At 34.6% G+C, this 21,806-nt stretch overlaps 2 protein-coding genes across 4 annotated transcripts; one reads left to right on the top strand and one right to left on the bottom strand.

Moving 5' to 3' along the window:
* Window positions 1–7,530: 7,530 nt before the first annotated feature.
* Window positions 7,531–18,637, top strand: LOC128232244 (uncharacterized). 3 transcript variants are annotated; one of them, XM_052945691.1, is made up of 9 exons: window positions 7,531–7,665; window positions 9,364–10,023; window positions 11,098–11,176; window positions 11,508–11,576; window positions 12,063–12,208; window positions 14,051–14,180; window positions 14,849–14,998; window positions 16,944–17,078; window positions 17,691–18,637. In XM_052945691.1, the coding sequence occupies exons 2-9, from the start codon at window positions 9,390–9,392 to the stop codon at window positions 17,773–17,775; spliced, it is 1,428 nt and encodes a 475-aa protein (XP_052801651.1). In that variant the 5' UTR covers window positions 7,531–7,665; window positions 9,364–9,389; the 3' UTR covers window positions 17,776–18,637. The 3 variants fall into 3 exon arrangements, with proteins under 3 accessions (XP_052801651.1, XP_052801653.1, XP_052801652.1); XM_052945693.1 differs by having other exon boundaries at window positions 9,925–10,023; window positions 17,691–18,631; XM_052945692.1 differs by having other exon boundaries at window positions 9,837–10,023; window positions 17,691–18,630.
* A 98-nt stretch (window positions 18,638–18,735) lies between these two features.
* On the bottom strand, window positions 18,736–21,031 carry LOC128232245 (uncharacterized). Its single transcript, XM_052945694.1, has 2 exons — window positions 20,758–21,031; window positions 18,736–19,776 (listed from the first exon to the last, which is right to left on the bottom strand). The coding sequence occupies exon 2, from the start codon at window positions 19,773–19,775 to the stop codon at window positions 19,104–19,106; it is 672 nt and encodes a 223-aa protein (XP_052801654.1). The 5' UTR covers window position 19,776; window positions 20,758–21,031; the 3' UTR covers window positions 18,736–19,103.
* Window positions 21,032–21,806: the final 775 nt, after the last annotated feature.

Raw genomic sequence — 21,806 nt, 5'->3', positions numbered from 1 at the left:
TGTTTATTTCATTGGAATTTAATTAATTTTCCTGGGGTTTTCCCCCTTTTTGAAACAGCGACTTCGAAAGTAGAAATTCATATTTTTTAAAACATGATAATGTCCCATTTGTGGCTACCCATGGGGTTGACACACGGGGACCTTGCGGTATTTATATTTTTATCAAAGGGCCGATATGTGGCAAAGCGTATATAATACCAATCAAAAGCCCCGCCCCAGGTTTATTGAAGCGTTATGACATAGATGTACTGTAATGAAAAATAATATCATAACAGTAGATCTCTGCCATCAAGTCCAGATAATGCATATATTAAATACGAAATAATCAGACCATTTGGTTAAAACTTCATTAAGTCACATGATCCTGTTCTCTTGGAAGTTGGATAATGTGACTGGATGGGTGCGGGACTGGTGTCTCATTTTGCAACGCATTAAACGTAATTTAAAAAAAAACGTGACACGCCTACTTCGATAAAGAGCTGTAACGCATTTAAACACTGAAAATCACATTGAAACCAACTGGCGTATTTGCCTTTTCCCCCATGTGAGATTAAAGAAACAATTTTTGCGTTGTTGGTTTAGTTCTTACAACAACCTGCGGAATGGGTTAGATTCATAAGATCTCAAATGGAGTTACATGTTTATTCATTCATACCCAAGCATCAAGTGAAATACAATACTACAGGCATAGCTATATAGGAAACATAGTATTCAGTATGAATAACTACAATAGAGAAATATGCTGTAGTATATAAAGAATTGTGTCCCTTAGATACATTAAGATTAAGAATGCAACATCTCTCTTCTTTTAAAAAGAATTAGTAAATTTATGAAGAACACATTTAATCTAAAGTAATTTGGTCAACACCCTAGCGTTATCATTATTTTCAGCTGAGCAGAAAATCTTCTTGACAGATTAATTGTTCCAGCAGAGTGTATCTGGAAATTAATGAGAATTTCTTCTAACTAAATGTTAACAGTTCAGATAAGGACACTTGAATCCTCCCAGAAATGTCATCTGAAAGTGTATTGTTTTCATACCGCAGATAGTTGTTGATATATCCAATTAACATTGTAGAAATATTGTCCACAAATATCACTTTCACACGGTTACAGGATATAGGCGATTATGAATTTCCTGCACAGCACAGAATATTGAAGAAAAGTTTAACATTTGAAATATATTGAAGTATCACAAATATATATACAACATAACACAAAACACATCATAAATCAGTTCAAAGATCCAACCTTTGAGATACTTTGACCTGTCTTCCTGATCTAGTGACGTACATGTTAGAATTTTGATCAGTATTGCCAGCAACATCAGTTGGTGCTGATGGTTGTTGTTGTTGCGACTGAGTGTTATCATGAGAAAAGTTTCGCTCTGATTGATTTTGTATGTTTCTGTCACTGTCATTTTGTGATTGATCAGTTAGACGAATGTCGTTGCCATTGCATGGATGTGTATCTATGATTTGAAATGGTTGTTCATTTGTTTTCCACAAATGATTTCTGTTTCGTCTATAGACACCACCATCATCAGTTTCAACAATGTATGATCTGTCATGCACTTGTTTCCTAACAATTGCCTGTTTCCAGCGTTTACCTTGTTTGATTCTAATTGTTTCTCCCTGTGACAATTGTGTGAGGGGCTAGGCAGATTTATCAAACCATGTCTTTGATTTGATTTTTGATTTTGACATTTTGCTTTTGATTTCTTGCCTATTTTGAACTTTCGGCTCAAGGTGTTTGCGTGTTACTGGCAAAACAGACCTAGTCTCCCTACTCATTAGTAATTGTACTGGTGATTTGCCACATGAAAGCGGTGCATTTCTGTATTCGAGAACTGCAAGATACGGATCTTTGTTATCTTTTAGAGAGTTTGTGAAAAACTTTTTGATTGTTTGAATACATCTTTCAGCTACACCGTTGCCTTGTGAGTGTAACGGCGATGACGTAACATGTTCAAAATCCCATTCTCTAACAAATTTGTCAAATTCCTGACTACAATATTGTCCTGCATTGTCACTAATGACTTTTGAGGGTATTCCATGTGTAGCAAAATAGCCCTTCAATTTGTGAATAACCGTGTCAGTTCTCATATTTCTGAGTAACCCGCATTCAAAATATCTGCTATACAGACCAACTACAACAATGTAGTTACTCTCATTCCAGTGAAAAATATCAGTAGCCACAACTTCCCATGGCCTGCTGGGAATCTGATAAGGAATCATTGGTTCCTTGACATTGGAGTTTCTGTGTTCAAGACATATGGGACAATTGAGTACTTTGTTCTTTATGTCTTTGTTCATATTGGGCCAAAACATTACACTTCTTGCACGCTGAGTACATTTCTCTATGCCTAAGTGTGAATCATGAACTTTGTCCAGCATCATATATCTCAAATCTTTGGGAATTATGACATTGTTTCCTTTTAACAAAAAATCGTCAATGACTGTTAGTTCGTCTCTGAAATTCCAATATTGTAAAATACTATTTGGACAGTTCTGTCTCTTATCAGGCCAACCTGTTAATATTGTGTGTTTCAGAGTCTGCATCTCTTGATCAGTCTCAATTTTGCTTTTGATCAGGGTCATTTTCTGATCACTCATAGCAATGTTTTCTATGACAGAATGTACATGAACATCTATGTCTTTGCATACATCAATCTGTTCATCTTGCAAATAGTTGCGACTTAGTGTGTCAGCTACTGGAATGTCCTTTCCAGGTACATGAACAATTTCATAATCGTATTTCTGTAATTGCAAAATCATCTTTTGCAATCTTGGCGGAGCAACATGCAAACTTTTGCGTGTTATACTCACAAGTGGCTTGTGATCACTTTGGACTACAACATGTCGTCCATATGTCATTTGATGAAACTTGGTCATGCCATACAATACAGCATAGAGCTCTTTTGTAATCTGGGCATTGTTTCTTTCTGCAGACGTCAATGCTTTCGAAGCAAAGAAAACTGGTTTGTCGTTTTGAAGCAAAACACAACCAAGTCCATTTTGTGATGCGTCTACTTGCAGCACAACTTCAATATTTGGATCAAAGTACGAGAGTACCTGTCCTGGGTTTTGAGTTATTAACCTTTTTATTTTGTTCAAGGCAATTTCATGTTCCGGGTCCCACCGGAAAATACTGTCTTTCTTCAGCAACTGTCGTAACAGACTAGTCATTTCTGCAAGATTGGGTGCAAATCGTTGTAGATAATTTACCATTCCTAATATAGTCTCTAGCTCAGACTTTGACTTAGGAGACGGCATTTCCTGAACAGCTCTTACCTTTGAAGGATCAATTTTCAGTCCGTCTGACGTCAGTAAATGTCCAAAGAAAGGTATAAATCTGACTTACCAATCTCGGTTTTGTCAGCATTGAGTTTGAGACCTTATTGTTGACATCTTTCCATAAGTTTGTCCAAGTTTCTGTCATGTTCTTGTTTGTCTTTGCCATAACAAACAATATCGTCAACAATGACCTTGACGCCATTTAAACCTTCAAGACAAGACTCCATTTTCTGGACGAAGACGTCTTGAGCACAATTTACACCATAGGGAAGTCTCAGATACCTATATCTGCCAAATGGAGTATTGAAAACTGTCAGAAATGATGATTTCTTGTTCAGTTTAACAGACCAATAACCGGTTCTCGCGTCAAATTTGGCCCATACAGACGGTTCTGTCACTTTGACAATGACTTTGTCTTTAACCATTCTGTCTAATTCTGTTTTTAGTCTGTCCTTAATTGCAATAGGTACACGTCTTGGAGTGTGTACTACAAGTATTGCATCTGATTTTATATGTATGTCACATTCACCTGGAAGTGTTCCCAGACCAGTAAATACATCATGGTATTTTGAAATAACTAGAATGAGCTTCACAATTACAATTTAATTATTCCATTTAATTTCAATTTAATCCATAAGAATCAGTTCACCAACTTCTGACACCATGTTGCGTTGTTGGTTTAGTTCTTACAACAACCTGCGGAATGGGTTAGATTCATAAGATCTCAAATGGAGTTACATGTTTATTCATTCATACCCAAGCATCAAGTGAAATACAATACTACAGGCATAGCTATATAGGAAACATAGTATTCAGTATGAATAACTACAATAGAGAAATATGCTGTAGTATATAAAGAATTGTGTCCCTTAGATACATTAAGATTAAGAATGCAACAACAATAGCCCTGTCGGCATTCCCGTTGACTCCCTCGCCGGATTAAACTTTCTAGTAATAGGTTTAAATATGAATTTGTTCTTCAATTTGTTTCCACTATCATCTCAAAATAATAGGGTAGGTAGGTATAACTATGTTCTATTTTTTTTTTTTTTGGAGAACCAGGATTCCGTACCAAACTCACCTATATCAGAGTATATCACTCATACAGAAAAAAATAAGATATAAAATGGTCAAATTTTAACATTTTCACTCACAAGATGCACATTTCTTAGGAAATTACAAAAAAAAAATCCACACTACGTCAAAAAAGTGTAGGGTCGGTCGGAAAAGATAGGGTCGGTCGGGTCAACATGTTAATCACACTGCGATTTATTTAACTCTCTCAACAAGGGCCAAAATCCCAATTCCAACAGAGTACACTCTTTTCAATTGCTTACTAGAATCTGTATCTTTAGTAAAATATCTAGGTGTTGACCTGTCCTCAGATCTTTCGTGGAACAGACACATAAATCATACATATAAGAAGGCAAACAAAACTTTCTGACGATAAACATTAAGGTACACTCTGAACCTCTAAACCTCTGAACCTCTGAAATCTTCTGCCTACAAAGTTCATGGATGGATGAATGGGATTGGATGGGATAAATGGATGGTGGAAAAAAACACACGCCTTGTTCATTTGAATCGGGCGACGTTATTTTGCATACATTAATATTATTGTATTTTAATTATCACTTGTAAAATGTCTGATGCAATTTCCCTATACTTGTACGCTGTATGTTAGTCTCTCTATTGCTATAGTGTATGCAATTTAAGTAAAAATAATGCTAATTGTTTGCCCTTATTTTATTTATTCTATATGTTAATCATAAGTACCAATTAGCATGTCTTTAAAGACGTACTGACATATAAAATAATAATATTGTTTCAAACAAATTAAAACAAATTATTAATTATAATTATTTTAATATTTTAAGATGGTATGTAGTCAGAGAAATAAAGTCGAGTTTTGAACAATCGTCATACGTCCGCATCAGAAAATACAAAATGTGGACGTTTGCATATCCCCAGTTTTAATTATACTCCGACGAGTTTGATGAAATGTATTGTATTCAGATGCAAATTAGAAAACAAATACTCCTTAAAAATTAGATATGTATTGCGATAAGTCCTTCAAATTAAGAGACTCAAAAATATAATATTATTTTGAAAATTAAATGATTTCCATTTTAATTACGGTTTCTACACTGTGATATTTTAAACTCCGTGTTTCTTACAAACTTTTGACTCTTTTCGAAAATTCCATTATACAAAAACTGATTTTTTTTTATCACGGTATATATTCCTATTCATGCAGGCGTTAATAATGTGTTTAAGCGATCCTGTAGCTCAGTTTGTTTCAGATAATATACATTTACTCTCATATATGAATTTCTTTTTTATATGTGTTGAAGGAAATACAATGTATTACAATTATATAAAAAAATGACAGCTCACATGCCATATTTGTTTGTATATTTGTTTGAATGACGATGAGGTTGTAATGCTTAAGTAAAAAAAATAATCCGTTATGTTCAAATGTGCCTACTCAAGTATTTAATTAGTTCAATATCAAAGTATTATAATACATTTCCCGTGTTTTTATCGTCCTTCTAAGTTTTCTGATATTTAGCCTTTCTTTGATATCCTTACACCTAGTTAAAATGTTAACCACAATTGATCACATAATTTTAACAATAGACTAATTTATGACCTATTGAACAGTGTCAATCGGGCAAGTCCCATCTAGATTTTATAGCATTTTAATAGACACAATCTTATAAAAAACATACTTGATTAAAATAATTTATGAAGAATTGTGTACCATCTCTGATTTATATTATTTTCTTAGTTTTGTGAATGAATACGCAGAACATTGCCACTAGAATTAGTGATCGTCATAACTTTGTCTACACCGTTTTTATAACTCATTATACAACCACTTGAAAAAGTCAAATTGAAATATAGAATGTTCTGAAAACGAGACATAAATGTTTAAACATAGATCTTGCTCCATCATTGTTCCGTCACATGAAGAAAATATTAGCAATAACCATCCAGTAAATCATGGATCTATACATGTACATCAAATTCTAAACGGAAGCAGCATAGTTATTTGACAAACATGTCCCAGACAAAGAAATGTATAGAAAAAAAACGGGACAGGTTCCTAACGTGAATAGGGAAGTTCAAGAAATGAGAAAACTGGGGAAAGTATAGACACTAAGGAAATCTTGTAACACAACTAAAGAAATTAATAACTACTTTCAATAAATATGTATAAGGGGAGCGAAATCAGCAGACTTCTGGAAAACTATAACATTTCTGTCAAACAAAAAGAAATCTTAATTAAAATAAAGTGACAGTCTCAAGCAATGTTGATGTTGCATATTTTTGCTTTACGAATGTCTCCGCACCAATTGGACACACTTATGAATACAACTCAGAAAACCACCGAGCCTAAATAAAATCAAAGATGACGAATTTAAACAAAATACCTTCTTAGTTCAAACGTAATCCGCAATAATTTGTTATTAAACACTTTAGTACAAAAAAGCAACTGGAGCTGACAAAATATCTGCAAAACTTTTTAAACTTGATAAGTCGAGCCAAATGACAATCAGGTCACGCCTCTCTTTAAAAATAAGGATGCGTTGGTTAATTCAAATGATATACATGTTAAGTATCCCTCGATACCTTCAAACAATTTTGAAAAGGTTATTGCTGAACAACTATCCCTTTTCTTTTACTCAACTTTTGATAAATACATATATGCTTTAAAAAAGACACGGTTGTCAAACAATATTATTGAAAAAAAAAACGAGGACTGGAGGCAGGCTGGTATATTTGTCGAAGGCGTTCGACTGCTTGCCTAATAATATCCTTTTGTAAAAACTGTCAGCGTACGAATTACATGTATCTAAGTCTGCTACCTGCCTCTTACAATCCTATCTGACCGAAAGCAACATATTAAACACTACCAAATAGTTAGTTCTAATGGGCTGATATAATATCATTGGGCTGCTAATGTTCTTGCAACAACTCTGCAAAATGAAAGCAGCATTTTAATTGAATAGTTTCACTGCACAATGAAATGCAGGTAAATCCTGACATATTTCAAGCCATTTCATTTGAAAAACATACTTTTAATACAGTCAACCATTGATGGTTCCGGCATATGTTATTTTATTGTTCCTACGCCGGACTCGATAGTAATAGTCCCGGCTTTTCCGAAAATAAATCCCGGATACCGGCAAATAAAACTGCCCTTGAAAACCGGATACCGCATTTCAGACTGATCTCGAAAGTTCGCGAAAATACACGACTTGTCAATATAAATGAAAAAAGTTTTTCAGTTTTGGTTAGATTTGTGTCCAGTGATTGCCATTTCTAATTAAAATAACACTTATTGTTGGGAAATCGAAGTGATGTAAGTAATTCAATATGTTTCCCTCAATTCGGTGAAATTATTGAAAAAAAACATTGTTCATTTTTTGTGAAATAAATGCCTTTGGCTTTGTTCTTTTCCCAGATTAAGCAGGTTCAAGATGGAGGTCCTGAGTTGAATTGCTGTACTTTTTTGTACCTATGTCATGTGGTGCCCTACTTGGGTCCTTGACAGCACTATTAGGAAGCTCTATTGAAAGACTTGATGTTCATTTTTGTAATCTTTAGCAATGTTGTCCTAAATCTCCAAGTTTATGGAATATGGGTCAAAATTAGTGCAAGTCTCTATCTGCAAACCTTGCATCAGAAAAATGCTCATCTGGCTTTGTTCAATTCTTGTATAATATATAGATGTAGCAGGGCTTGTTAATTGTTTTGATGTGGAGCACTAGTGTAACCTAGTCTAATATTATAGACGTGTTATAGTTATACAGGATTCTTCCAATCCCTAACGTCTAAAGGGGTTTGTGCAAAAACCGGGGGTGTTTTGAAAATATTGAAATTGTATTTAGTGAAGTATTTTATGGTTTAAATTGATCATAAAGGTTTATATTCATATTTTACCATGTAAGTGAAAAGTTATTTTGCACAAAACAAGCATTTAATGCATTAAAACACATTATTTACCTTTCCAATAAAACGAAAGTTGACTGACACAGACAACAATTATGCCAAGCGGAACAACTCGACCCAATCGTAATAACTCGGCCACCTCTGACAAGCTTCGAGATAGACCTCGTAAATACAATCGGAACAACTTGGCCATGGCCGAAATATTCCGATTGTTTAAAAATTGTGCATTGAAGCCTTGCAGGTGCCCTTCATGTATATATCGCTATGTTTTGACAGGAAGAAATGAAAAAACACATCAAACTCATAATTCTTTGTAGGATATGACATTTTTATGGATGGAACTGATATAAAATAACATAATCTGGTAATATTTCTTGTTTTTATGATATGTTTTAGATGTTAAATGCTTTAACCCGGAATCCCGATCGGAATAACTACCCACTTTTGATACTAAACAATTTGTACGTGAAGGATTTGCCATATCAAAAAAGTAAATGAATCCTGAAACGTACGATTATTTGGACTATAGTGTAACGATTCAGCCTTGTTTATCCAAAATGCACAAATGTCGATGCCTGTGAATCACTGAATGCTTACTTTCACAATCATGCCATATTTCTAGAAAGCTTTCTACAGGATTTTGGTCACAAAAACAGAAATCAGATGCTCAGACATTTTTTTTTCTACTTCTAGAAGCATTTTATATAATATATAGTTATTTCTTGTGTTCTACGGAAGGCTTTGATGAGAATAATTATGCTACAGATCATTACACATCATAGAAAAATATAAAAGGAAGAAAATGCAATAGGCTTACAAGTAACATGTATCTTCTTCAAAGTCAATTTAAAAAAAAATCTGATTACATTCAGATGTGATGACTTTTCATTTTAATAAATCAAATTTTGAAATATTTAAGATCAGATTAACTTGTGCATGAACATCATATGACAATTTACCCCTGTACGAAGAAGTTTGTCCATTTTTTTGTATCTGGTTTGTCAGTTGAGCATCTGTGGTCTCATCATAATCTTGTAAGAACTTCAATCTTCATACGTACATAAAGATTACTAGTAAACAGTCAGAAATCATATTGAGTTTGTTTCAGATAAGTAACTGTGTACCACCTAAAAGATGACGCAGCATTTTGGATCAGGCTTTCCTGTTCCAAGAAATGACTTCACAATGATGAACAACAATTACATGCCTCAAAGAAATATAGTGTCTTTCACTGGTCGTACCGGCCAGTTAAATGGACTGAGATCACCACAGATTCTACACAACACAGCTAGTCAACCCAATGCTGATCATTCACCAAATAACATAGCAGAACCTTTACTTGTGCAAGGTATTAAAAATCAAAGCCAAGTGTTAGATATTGACTTTGATTGTGATAGTACAGCACAGATACCAAACCTAATGTGTGATCATCAAGGACCTCGCCAAAGTCAGTTCATTTCATGTTCAAACAGCATTAACCCCGTAGAAGCACCAGTATTAAGCCCACAGTCAAGTGCCAATGTTAACATTTCATCATATCCTTCCAATTTGACTAGTTTTACCTTCACTTCTCCCATGCAGTCATGTATATACGCTCCGGCCTTGACAACCTGGCCCAAAACACGGTTTCCACAGTCTGTGCTGACAGGTAGGATGTTTGCACCGACAGGTTGCAGCGCCACATGGCAGCATGTTGTGCCACAGAGAATGCCATGGCAGACTACAGCGCCTCTTGTTCCAAACCAACTGGGTATTAATGTATTCACAGGTGTGTATTGAACATTATTATTCAGCTTATTTGTTAGACTTCATTTTTTTCTACATGAAGTAATTGTGTTTTTTTCCTCTTATAACATTGTGTACTGACCAATATCAATGCATTTTTTGTTCATAATACTGTGATAACTTATGCTGCTCGGCACCACAACACAAAATTTGTGTTAAAAATGATGCCATGACAAAAAAATTGACTGTTAAACATAAGTTGGTTGTAACAGAATTGGGAGCTCGTCTGGGATTAAAATTTCTTTTGCGGTTTCAATTTTGAATTGTTCTGTATTACTGTAATACATGTACAATTACATTTGATACTCATTTTGTGGTTGGCACTGCAGTCGAACCCTGTCAGCACGAACTCTTAGGGACTGGCGAAAATACCTCGAGCCTTTGGGAATTAGAGCCAAGGGGCAATGGTTATCTTCATTGTGAAGAAATTAAGCCAAGCAAGTTCGAGCTGACGATGTTCAACTGACGCAACAAACACTCATGTCATTCAGTTTAGACTTTTGTTAGCTAAGCCTTTCCAGGAGGATTTAAATTTGGCTATTAGGAAATCTTTACAAGCATTATAATGGGTCTGAAATTAAAACTTCTATGGATAAGCAAGACATTAAGAATACTTTGTTTCGTTTTTTTTGTGGACAAGGAAATGTTTTAAGAGAGTGTGCTCTCTGCATTGTTTATGCATCCATTTGGGAATATTTGCAGTAAGAGAATCTGTACAAGAGTTTCTTGTTACAGCCCATTTTGGCCAAACTGTTCCTGAACCATTCAAACTTCTGAAAGAAAGGTTCCTACAAGACAATGAAACTTCCGTAAATTTGCTTTAGTGTGTGTCTGCATTCAGAAACAACTTGTCAAATGCTTTACTGTGAGGTTGCTAAGTCCTATCTCAAAATGCGATAGGGCATGATGAAACAAATGTAGGATGAGAATGCCTATGAGTTTTAAAACTGGAGATACGCTCCTTCCTCTCCTTAAGTAAAAAGTAGATTGCTTGTTTCTCTTTCTCTGTTGTGTTTGTTGCTGGTCACAATATGTGAATGGGTTGGTATGTTTGCAGGCAGCAGTACCTCAACCATGTGTTCCATGGCATTACCCAGCACCCCCACAGCAAGTTGCACTGCCCTGACTTACAATTTGTAAGTACATTTTAATGTAGTCTATAAATAGCACTTGGAAGACGCACATTTAGTATACATATTATATATACATATTGGTATATGAAGGGATGCAAATGAATATGCTTCCATACTTTAAGTGCTTCTTTGTTTAATGTCACTTACAAAAAAGTAGAACGAATCATTATTTTAGCTTATTCGGAAATAAATAATATAAATGTAAGCATTTTATTAAAATACAGGTTTGAAGATCTTTGTGACATGACATGACTGAACTCTGTCAAGGTTAAAAATTGTACTTTATTTCTTATTTTTGGTGTGCTGATTTTCATTATTTATTTATATACCTCAGAGGAGATCCTGTGCCTTCCTGCAGTGGATTTGTAAACAGACCAAAGAGGAGACATCCAGTGGAAGACAAGTATGTTATTGTTTGGTATTTAGATGGCTGGCTCATTACAAGGGCATTTGATCAGATCTGTTGCAGCCTTTTCTTTTAACTTTGTACATGTTTAGAGTCGTAAACTGTCAGTATAACAATTACAGTATTGAAGAAGCATCCAAAATGATTGGTAAATTGTGGAAAGTCTTAATGTATTCACTATTCAGCATCAGAAATATACATTGAAAGTTAATTTAGTGTTTTAATTCAGAGTTTTGTGTTATTTTATGATGTCAAAAGGCATTCAACACATATATAACACATTTAGTCAAAACAAGCCCACAAGCCCTGACTGGTAAGTGTGTTTTCCAGGCTTGTTCAAATTCTGTATTGTATGTAGCAGGTCTTGTCGTATAACTGATGACAAGCTCTTGTGTACGATATTGGCTTGTTTATTCAAGAGTCTTATTTTGATGACTGAAATTATTGTTCCAAAATTGACATGTATTTTATTACTATTCTCAGCGAATTGAGTCCAAGTAGCAAAATCCACCTCACAGAGGAGAAGATTACCAATCACCTTCAGGGCCTCCGAATACACGCAACGTCTCCACCACTAGGGCACACCGGGGCCTCCCATGCACTAGGCAATACACCTGATATAATAACTGGTATGTAAGGTCTATTGACTCTAATTGCATTTGGTGTTTAGCCTAAAATTGAATACCTGTACATTTTGTCAACATTGGGCTTGACATTTTTAAACAGTAATAAGCATGTTTCCATTTGACATGATTTATTTCATGGAAACAGTAGACCTGTAGAATATCAGCTTATGATAATAGGCCGATTGCTTGTTTATCCTTTGCACACCTGAAACATAATAAAATGCATGGCTATTTTCTCTTCAAATCAGCAGACAATCTTAGCTGGGAAACCCTACCGCTTATTAAACCAAGGGCATTTGTTCTTTTGACAGACCATACTTTAGAGTTGTAAAACTTGTATACAATTTCAAAATTGGTTACAGTTTTGTCATAGAAAGTTTTAGCACATGTCTTTTCTACATTTTAGTATGTAAAATATTAACCAGCATAAAACAATTTCTTATGCAATTTTTCGTGTGATTTTTATAGAAATTGATAGCATATTAAAACAGAATTTGTGATGAAATTGGCGAAAAAAAGTAATTTTACTGTAATTAAGGCTACTTGATTTAAATAAGTAAGATGCCCGTTTTTAGCTCTACTGGCCAAAGGCCAGAAGAGCGTATGCGATGGTAATGTGTACAGAGTATGTGCATCCGTGCGGTCGTGCGTTCGTGCGTCTGTAAACAATTGCTTGTGAACACGATACAGTCTTCAGTTTTGATTGTATCTCGATGAAACTTGTACAATATTTAGATATCCATTAGAGCTGGGTTCCTTTCGTAAACCAGCAAGATCCGCCCATGAATGCCTAGATTATGGGCCATGAAAGTTTTAAAGAAATGCTTTCTATTTTTAGCCAGGTCTGCATGAGCGAATTCTATTTTTAGCCAAGTTTACATGTACATGTAAATTCAAGTCTAGAGTTAAGGGAGACAATTTGCAAGTCTAGGATTTTGAGAGACAATTTGCTTTTTGCTTCTGCAGTTGATTTTGTGAATTACTCTGCCTTGTTTTTGTTGAAAGCCCAGAGGCCATTTTTTAGCTTTAAGTTCTGTAGTTTGCGCATTCATCTTAACAAAATTGGTTGTGAATGTTTAAGTTATGCACCTGGTGTCATTACTGGCCACACCCAGGGTTCACAGGTTTGGTAAACATAAATCTGGAAAGGTTTGAAAATCTTTTTATGTGTTCGTGCATCCATCTCAGCACAATTGATTGTGAATGTTTGTTCAAATTGATCAATGTTGTCCTTGGATGCCCTTGACTTTGACCTTTTGACCAACTTTTTTTAACTTTTAAAACTACAGAAATTTTTACTATGAGTACAGTTTTGAAAGCATTTTTTTTTTGTCAGATGACTTTTACTTGGCACATATTAAAATAGTTCATGCAACTAATCTGCTTACAATACTTTCTGGGTTCAGATGTTGAACGTGCTGCGTTTTCAGGTAACCCAAACACAAAACATAAACTTTATGTCTGTTGCCCTTTACCCATACATACATGCTCTGGATTGATATGACCACAAAAGCCATGCCAGTAGAGCATAGGCCCTTTTGGGCCTCTTGTTTCTCATTGCTGCTAAGATTGTCCTGGTTTTGATGAGACTCAAATTACATATGTTTTATTACATTTTAAGCATTCACTGAAGAACTTGAGTTGGTGTTAAAAACATGAACCCATAGGTTGTGAAAATGTCCTTGTTTATTACAAGGTTACTTAAATTTATGACCACTGTTTTTCATCAATCTTGTGTCTGAAAGTCACATGCATTTCACATGCATTTGAGTTTTATGCATACACCAAATATTATATAATATTTTTTCCTGCTCCTCCCAAACTTGATGTTATTCAATTATTCAGCTGCAAATCAAGAGAACCAACAGAACAGCTCCTGCTACCAGCAGTACCAACAGCAGCAACAGCAGCAGGACTTCAGTCAGGGCGGGTACCTCACTACTCAATGGCAGAACTATCAGGATCTTGAAAACAGGTATAGATTTGAGATTGTATCTATTTAGACCACTGTAGTATTGAGAGCTTGTTTGTATGTATATATTTGTGTTTAAGGACTTCATGGTTGTACTTCCTTATGTTCTATGTATATGGCCGAGCAGAGAACATTTTAATTTTGTGTGTAATCTTGAAAGAATTGCATCAATGATGTGTCCATATATTCTGATTAAGAGATATCATATTCATTCAACATCCTAGATTTTCCAAAGTGTTTTGATCCAAATCTAAAGACAAAAATCTGTCAGAGCATTTTGATCAAAATCTATGGACGAAAATCTGTCTGTGTTTTGATCCAAATATAAAGACAAAATTTCAAGTACTTTTCATAGTTATAAATACATTATCATATACCGGTACACTGATTGGAATTACTGAGGCTTTAGGATAAAAAGTAGACCTTTTCTCTTAAATTTATAAAGATAAAGAAAAAGTAAAAGAAAATGCATCCTATGCCAAAATGCGTTGATAATACCGGAAGTTACTGAATTTGAAGTTGAATAATTTTATGCTCAAATTTTAGGAAAATATTTTTCAAATAAGTATCTGCCACTGTTCAATCCATCCAAAATGAGATTGATTTGTTTTTTGCTTTTAAAATCATGCCACAGAAATTATATTGATTTACACTGACAGTGCCTGTTATAGGTTGTCTTTGATGGATGAAGACCTTCTAGATGCAGAGGAAACACCTATGTCAAGTGGGAGCACGCAGCGCCGTCTGCACGTGAACATTGACAGTTTACCGCGTGCCATTGAAACTCGACCTTTAGTGCCAAAAGCAATCCTCGATAAAATGTAAATTTAATGCTAGTTATTTCAGAGTTTTTAGTTAAAATGTGTGTATCTTGTTCTGCTTATTGATTTTTCTGTAGGATTTGCTGCTTCCAGTCAATAACATATCAATGTTAAATCTACTGTTTACCAATGAATATATAGAGATTATTTGTTTATTTCAGTGTAAGGTTGTATTTTTTCACGAGTGTCATAGATAATATTGTTTTTATATGACCAAAACTGAAATAAAATACTATCTTACACTTGAATCAACACATTTTCTGCTTCTTTTATGCTTATTTTTGAAGATTTATTGGTATATTAGTTATTTTTATTAATACCCCCTTTTTTGATAACCCTTTGCTACATAGCTAGCAATCAGAAGCCCCACACACAATGTTTTGATTACTGATGACATTGACTGTCATTCCTATGCTGGCTTGTTGACAAATAATTATCCAAGGTTGTTTTTTTTATAGTTAATGATGTTTTCGTGTTTCAGTGCAAACGTTATATAAACAATCATAAATGCACTTTTATTAAAGCATTAATGTTCCTAATAAATACAGATCAAGAGGCCTAGTTTTGCAATTACACATAGTTCTTCAAATCCATGTTATTCTGTGCATTATGTCTGTGTCAAAGGCTCTCCCACTGGGCTTGACATGGTGCCTTTTGATGTCTAGTTTCAGTTATCTCCCCTTCATTTGATATTTTTCGAAATCAGGTTCCCATCTTGGAAAATATGAAAGGGATGGAAATGAAACTTCCAATAGAGATAGATGGCAGTGAGAAGAAGTGCTTGGCTCAATAACCTGCTGTGCTTTGTTGTAATTATCTCCCTTTACCTGATAGTTTTTAAAATTGGGTTCTTGTCCGGGCCATTTTGAAAACTGGGTTCTTGCCCAAAACTGGCCATATCTTCTAAAATAATAAAGTGATTAAACTGAAACTAACAAGATGTAGTGCAGTACCTAAGATCACAATCCTGTCCTGCATTGTTTTGTTCTCCCCTAAAACTCCCCTTATTTGAAAATGGGAGTTTCTCCAACCCATAACTAGGAAAGTACAAAAACTTAAAATATAGATACATAAATGCGAGAGGAAGTGCAGTGCATAATAACCATAATCCTGTCCTTCATATATGGGTGCTTGTCCAGGTCATATTTTGGAATGTATGTGATGGATTCAATTGAAACTTGGTATAGAAATAAATGGAAATATCAGGAAGTGTGTACCAAAGAATAATAATTCAACCCTGCATAAGTATTGTGTTATCTCCCCATAATCTGATATTTCCATTTCATAGAAATATGGGGAGCATCCATGCATCTTTTAGATGATCTTTTTTTTTTACATAATTCACAGGTTCAAATTTTGATAAAAGGGAAAACACTACTATTGATTTAAAAGTAGTTCTTAAACTTGATATTTTTACTCCTTAGATTTTGAAATTTGGCTCACAATAGTGAAAACAGTCTTCCTGTTGATTTTCATTTTGAAAAATAAAACTTAAAAAGGTGCAAAAACTTTAACCTTGGCAATAACTCAATGTTTCAAAATATTTAAATTAAATTCCGTAATGTTGCCAGAGACAGAATGAACTGTGGCACATTTAAAGCTATGCCCATATTTTTGGCTTTTATCACTTTTGAGTGATTCCCCTTTTTGACCGAAAGGTAACCTCTGCTATGCTCTTTTTCTTCAATATATGAAAACAAATTATGTCAACTATTGTATTTTGTCTTTGTCATGCATGTGTTTCCACCATATTGTAAATTTCAATAAAATGTAAAATGGATGGTTGAATGAAATATCTTATTATGATATTTGTCAGATTTTCAATTGCTTATGATGTGTTAATGTGGAAAACCTAGTAAATGATACACCTATCTGACAGAATGAACCTTTGATATGAATCATTTCACAATGCATATTAAATTACACTTGTACCATTCTGTTTCAGAATGAATCCATGCCGTGATTTGGTGTTATGGAGCGCTCCAGGGAATAAACTACAGGAGAAGACTGATGAGAAGGGGGACAGCGAGGAAAATACAGTAGATTCTGCAGCCTGCAAGGCAGAGTCTGGTCTCCCTGGGTATGATGAGTTTTTGCTTTTTTATCCCCCGCGGAAATGGGAAGGGGATATAGTTATTGAAGGCATGTTTGGGTGTGTGCATCTGGGCAATCTTGTCCAGAGCATAACCTTAAGTCTTGAGGTATAGACTTCAGGCTCATATACAAATAGATCAGATGTGCAGTATACAGGAACCATAACTCTGGGTGCAGTATTTTTTCAGTTAATGTTTATTGTTTTATAGTAATCCTTGTTAAAAGGCGTAGTTGATACTATTTTAAATATGGCAGTCTGTGACAACTTTTTTTTGCCATGAATCCTTGAAATTTAACATAAGTTAACTCCATTAGTCATAATTTTATATTTGTTAACTCGTAGACCCCATATTATTTTGAAAGGATAAACTTAATGCTCAAAATAAACGACTCATTATATAGTAATACCCCAACACCATTTTAACTGTTAGTTCAAGCTATCAAAATTTGTGTATGAATTTTTTTTACGTATGAAACTGAGATTTAGTCAGTGGTGATGTGATGATAAACTCTGAAATATGACAAGAGGCAAGTGCTTCAAGAAATAATATCGTTGCATAAATGTGTGTACTGAGTGTGTTATTCATTGATTTTCCAGGCAAGCTGGGATTGAAGTCTCTGACATGGCAGATGACAGCATGGAAGTTGAAGCGGAATATATAGATGAGGATTTTGACTTGTGACCTTCATTTTGACAAGATGTGAATTTTGATGACTTAATGCAGCCTTCACATTGATCATTTAATGTGGCCTTGACCTTGATGATTACATTGTGAGTAGATTGACCTTCACCTTACAAATGGGACAGTGCAGTATGCCTCTCTCAGACATACTGTCAGAGAACAGGGACAGAGCATTAATAATGGAAACAAATGGTGCCAATACCTAGTCAGTTAATTGACTATGTCATCAATATGTAACAGTATGGTTGTGAATAGCAGTTTATGAATGATTGGAAAGATATCGCTGCTGTGTATGGGCTGGAAGAGACTGTCAGACATGAGGTTAATGTCAGTGAATGAGCGCAGTTCTCCATAAAATGAGGTGAACTTGAGTGTCAGAGAGCATGGTTAGACTGAAGTTTGCTGAAGCTTTCATGTAATGATAGCATAGCAAGCGCTGTTGGACAACATTCTGAGTGGCATTTGTGACTTAAGTGTTTAGTTTAGTATGGTTTAGAGTTCATTTATTTTTAAATGTGAAAAGTTGTGTCATTTTGTATAAATGTTGACATCCCAAGAATTTTTGTCTCACCTATTTGGGAAGTGGGCCAGGACCCTTCAGATTGTGAAAATAATGAAACTAAATTGTGAATAAGCCAGATTTCGAATTTTTAAAAAATGCTAGAAATAGGATTTGATATACCATGTCTTTTTGCTAACAGTTATAAAATCTACACCTATATAAAGGAATAAACAACATTCCATTAATAAAATGATGAAGGAAAATCATGTAGATCACAGTTGTGAATTTTGCTACCACTTTTGTGGTCTTAAAAATCATTTTATGATTGTGAATGGGTCCCATCACCGGGGAGTATCACGTGATCTCTATAGTACATTGTCCGCACAACATGGCTGAAAAAACCGTCGATTCGACCACGAAATAAGGGGTATGCTCATTGTTACTGATATTTCAGGATATGCAGAATAGGCGCAGAGTACCCGCCTAATGATATAATATACTTACGTGCCTTTCGTTCGTCCGAGGGCTTCTTGGTTTAGGCCTGAAACTCGATACAAATTTTATTTTTGTATGTACATCGTCTGAACAAGTACTTTATTCGGGTATTTCAGCGCTAAATGCAAATTTAAGTCGAGATCTTCTACAAAAAAATGATTTAATTAGTAAATGTATCATTCGTGCCAAGTTTCCATTGTTTTCTCGGTGTTTTAAGAAAGTTATTGATTCCTTTCTTACCGAGTACACAGTCTGAACAAAATATTCATGAGTACATCGTCTGAACGTTTTTTTTTCAACGCATCTATTGCTGTCACGAAGTCATTAGGACTTATTCTGAACTTTCAGTCGAAGTACTCGTTGACTTGTCTAATGCTGTTTCTTTATTAGTTGTCACTGTTATACGTGGGACACCTTCAGCAATATCCGTATTGTGTTCAAGATTTGATTTATCACTGTTTTTAATACTCACAGTCCTACATTTGAACGCAGTATCACATATTTCTAATTTCTCAGATTCGATAGAGCCCTCTTGAGTCTGACGTTTTCTGTTTGGCAAACTTTTAACCTCTTCATTGATGCTTGCAGGGCTTGATTCCACAATGGTTTCAAGAAAATGCACAGTTTTATCAATTGCAGTGTCATAATCGAGTTCTAATATATCAAGTTCAGGAAAGCTTATGTTATTCTTCTGGTGTTCTGGGGAAATGCTGCAGTCAGTTTGTTCAAAGAGTATTCTTGCTGACGTGCTTTTCTTTGCACGTTTTTTGGGCGGCGATGCTTTGTAAAGCGGAGAACGAAATGGAGATTTCATCGGAGACAGTATTGGGGTCATTTCTTGTAAACTCACGATAATAGGACATTTGGCTGGGGAAAAAAATGTTTTCCGTTTTGTTGTTTTCAGCTGTGCCACCGTTGTTTTCGAGCATCTTTCAAATGAGTTTCTCTCCGCCCGTGTTTTCTTCTGTCGATGAAGCGACAACGACGGCTTCTTTCGGCGCATTCTAAAATAATATACCATTATTTGTATATTGAGTTTAAATAGACGATCTGACATGAGTGGTCATTTAATACGGAATGTATAAAACGAGTGTTTTTCTTCTAAATTTGGTATAAACGAGCCTTCTCGTATTTAAAGAACACTAATTCGATATTCTAATAAACGCTAAATACATAACACGTCCCTATATATAGCGCATATTGTCATTGCTATTTATTTATTTTGTTACGTCAAATACGTTTATACTAACTTGCATATTTATTACACTAGTTAAACGGTAATAGATCGTATATAAAAATATATATAACGACGTAATTTCAAGACGGCGACATCTATGTGATATAAATAACTAAGTACGATAGTATATATTTTGAATTTATATCTAGTGTAATAACTGTGTTTGGAATAATATCATTTGGCGTAACATTGGAAACGTTTTAACTATCAGCGCTATATTAAAGGACGTGTCATGTATTTAGCGCTGTAAATCATCAGCCAGATATGTATTTTATAAAAATAATACTAAGTATTTCATCCGTGTTCATGCAATACAAATTTTGTTAAACTCGTTGATCAATTTAGACAAGAAAATAGTTCAGTAAAGACCGTTTTGAATGACCACTTATGTAATTGCATCTACATATCAGTTGGTTTTAAATTCTTAAAGACTTTACTATACAAGAACATGAACACAAACTAAATGCTAAATAAGAATATGAATCGCAAATGGTGAGTTTATTCCTGTTCAAGTGTCGACAATTAAACTATATATTTTAGGGTAATATTATACAACTACAGGAATATTCAATCAACAACACAAAACTACAAAAACTGTTATAAGACTATTGTTAACCAAAGACTGACTCATTTTCATTAAGATAGTACGATTCCGATTGAAACAGATTGGTTTAAACTATATTCGTATAACGTGTAAAGTAGACCAGATATACTTCACAAGTACACTTGTTATAATTTTTTATATTACCTTCTTATCTGTGTATCCCTTGGTAACCATGCAAGAGCAGGAACGAAACGCTTGTTGTGTTGCCCCAAACTACAAAGAAGAAAGTATAGATGAGAAAAACGGCGTTGAATAAATTAAGAATCAGTTGTGTAACGACATTATCACATCGAAGAGATATTCTGTGATATTCTAGTACTTTTTCGTAGTATTTTGTATTCAGAATAAGTCCTAATGACTTCGTGACAGCAATAGATGCGTTGAAAAAAAACGTTCAGACGATGTACTCATGAATATTTTGTTCAGACTGTGTACTCGGTAAGAAAGGAATCAATAACTTTCTTAAAACACCGAGAAAACAATGGAAACTTGGCACGAATGATACATTTACTAATTAAATCATTTTTTTGTAGAAGATCTCGACTTAAATTTGCATTTAGCGCTGAAATACCCGAATAAAGTACTTGTTCAGACGATGTACATACAAAAATAAAATTTGTATCGAGTTTCAGGCCTAAACCAAGAAGCCCTCGGACGAACGAAAGGCACGTAAGTATATTATATCATTAGGCGGGTACTCTGCGCCTATTCTGCATATCCTGAAATATCAGTAACAATGAGCATACCCCTTATTTCGTGGTCGAATCGACGGTTTTTTCAGCCATGTTGTGCGGACAATGTACTATAGAGATCACGTGATACTCCCCGGTGCCCATGTTCAGCCCCATTTTAGGTGAAGAAAAACCGATATAGAGTTTCTTTTGTTAAACATACAGAAGCTGTATGCTATGTGCTAAAATGTTTTGTTGTAGATCAACACAACCTGTAAGTTATGAAATGTGCATGTTTTATTAGGCTTGTAATTGTATGTTACAATAAATCTTTTAGAACAAGCTGTTTCCTCCAAAATACACCAAGTGCAAAAAGGGTCATGTACATTTGTGTATACAAATATATATATCAATATGTCTCACTTAGTTATTTATATTTTTTAAGGAGGACCAGGTGGAACAAATGCTTATCATGACTTGAGAATATCAAATGTAATAAAGTGATAATTATAAGTTTAATCT

Source organism: Mya arenaria, chromosome 4 (genome assembly GCF_026914265.1).
Source record: "Mya arenaria isolate MELC-2E11 chromosome 4, ASM2691426v1".
Taxonomy (NCBI): Eukaryota; Metazoa; Mollusca; class Bivalvia; order Myida; family Myidae; genus Mya; species Mya arenaria.
This window is presented reverse-complemented; position numbering and strand designations above follow the sequence as displayed.

Bases quoted from the DNA above. Each gene is read 5' to 3' on its own strand.
- LOC128232244 (XM_052945691.1), top strand. From the start codon at position 9,390: ATGACGCAGCATTTTGGATCAGGCTTTCCTGTTCCAAGAAATGACTTC. The intron at 11,577-12,062 runs GTATGTTATTGT...TACTATTCTCAG, and splicing joins AGACATCCAGTGGAAGACAA to CGAATTGAGTCCAAGTAGCA. The intron at 17,079-17,690 runs GTATGATGAGTT...TTGATTTTCCAG, and splicing joins GCAGAGTCTGGTCTCCCTGG to GCAAGCTGGGATTGAAGTCT.
- LOC128232245 (XM_052945694.1), bottom strand. From the start codon at position 19,775: ATGCGCCGAAAGAAGCCGTCGTTGTCGCTTCATCGACAGAAGAAAACA.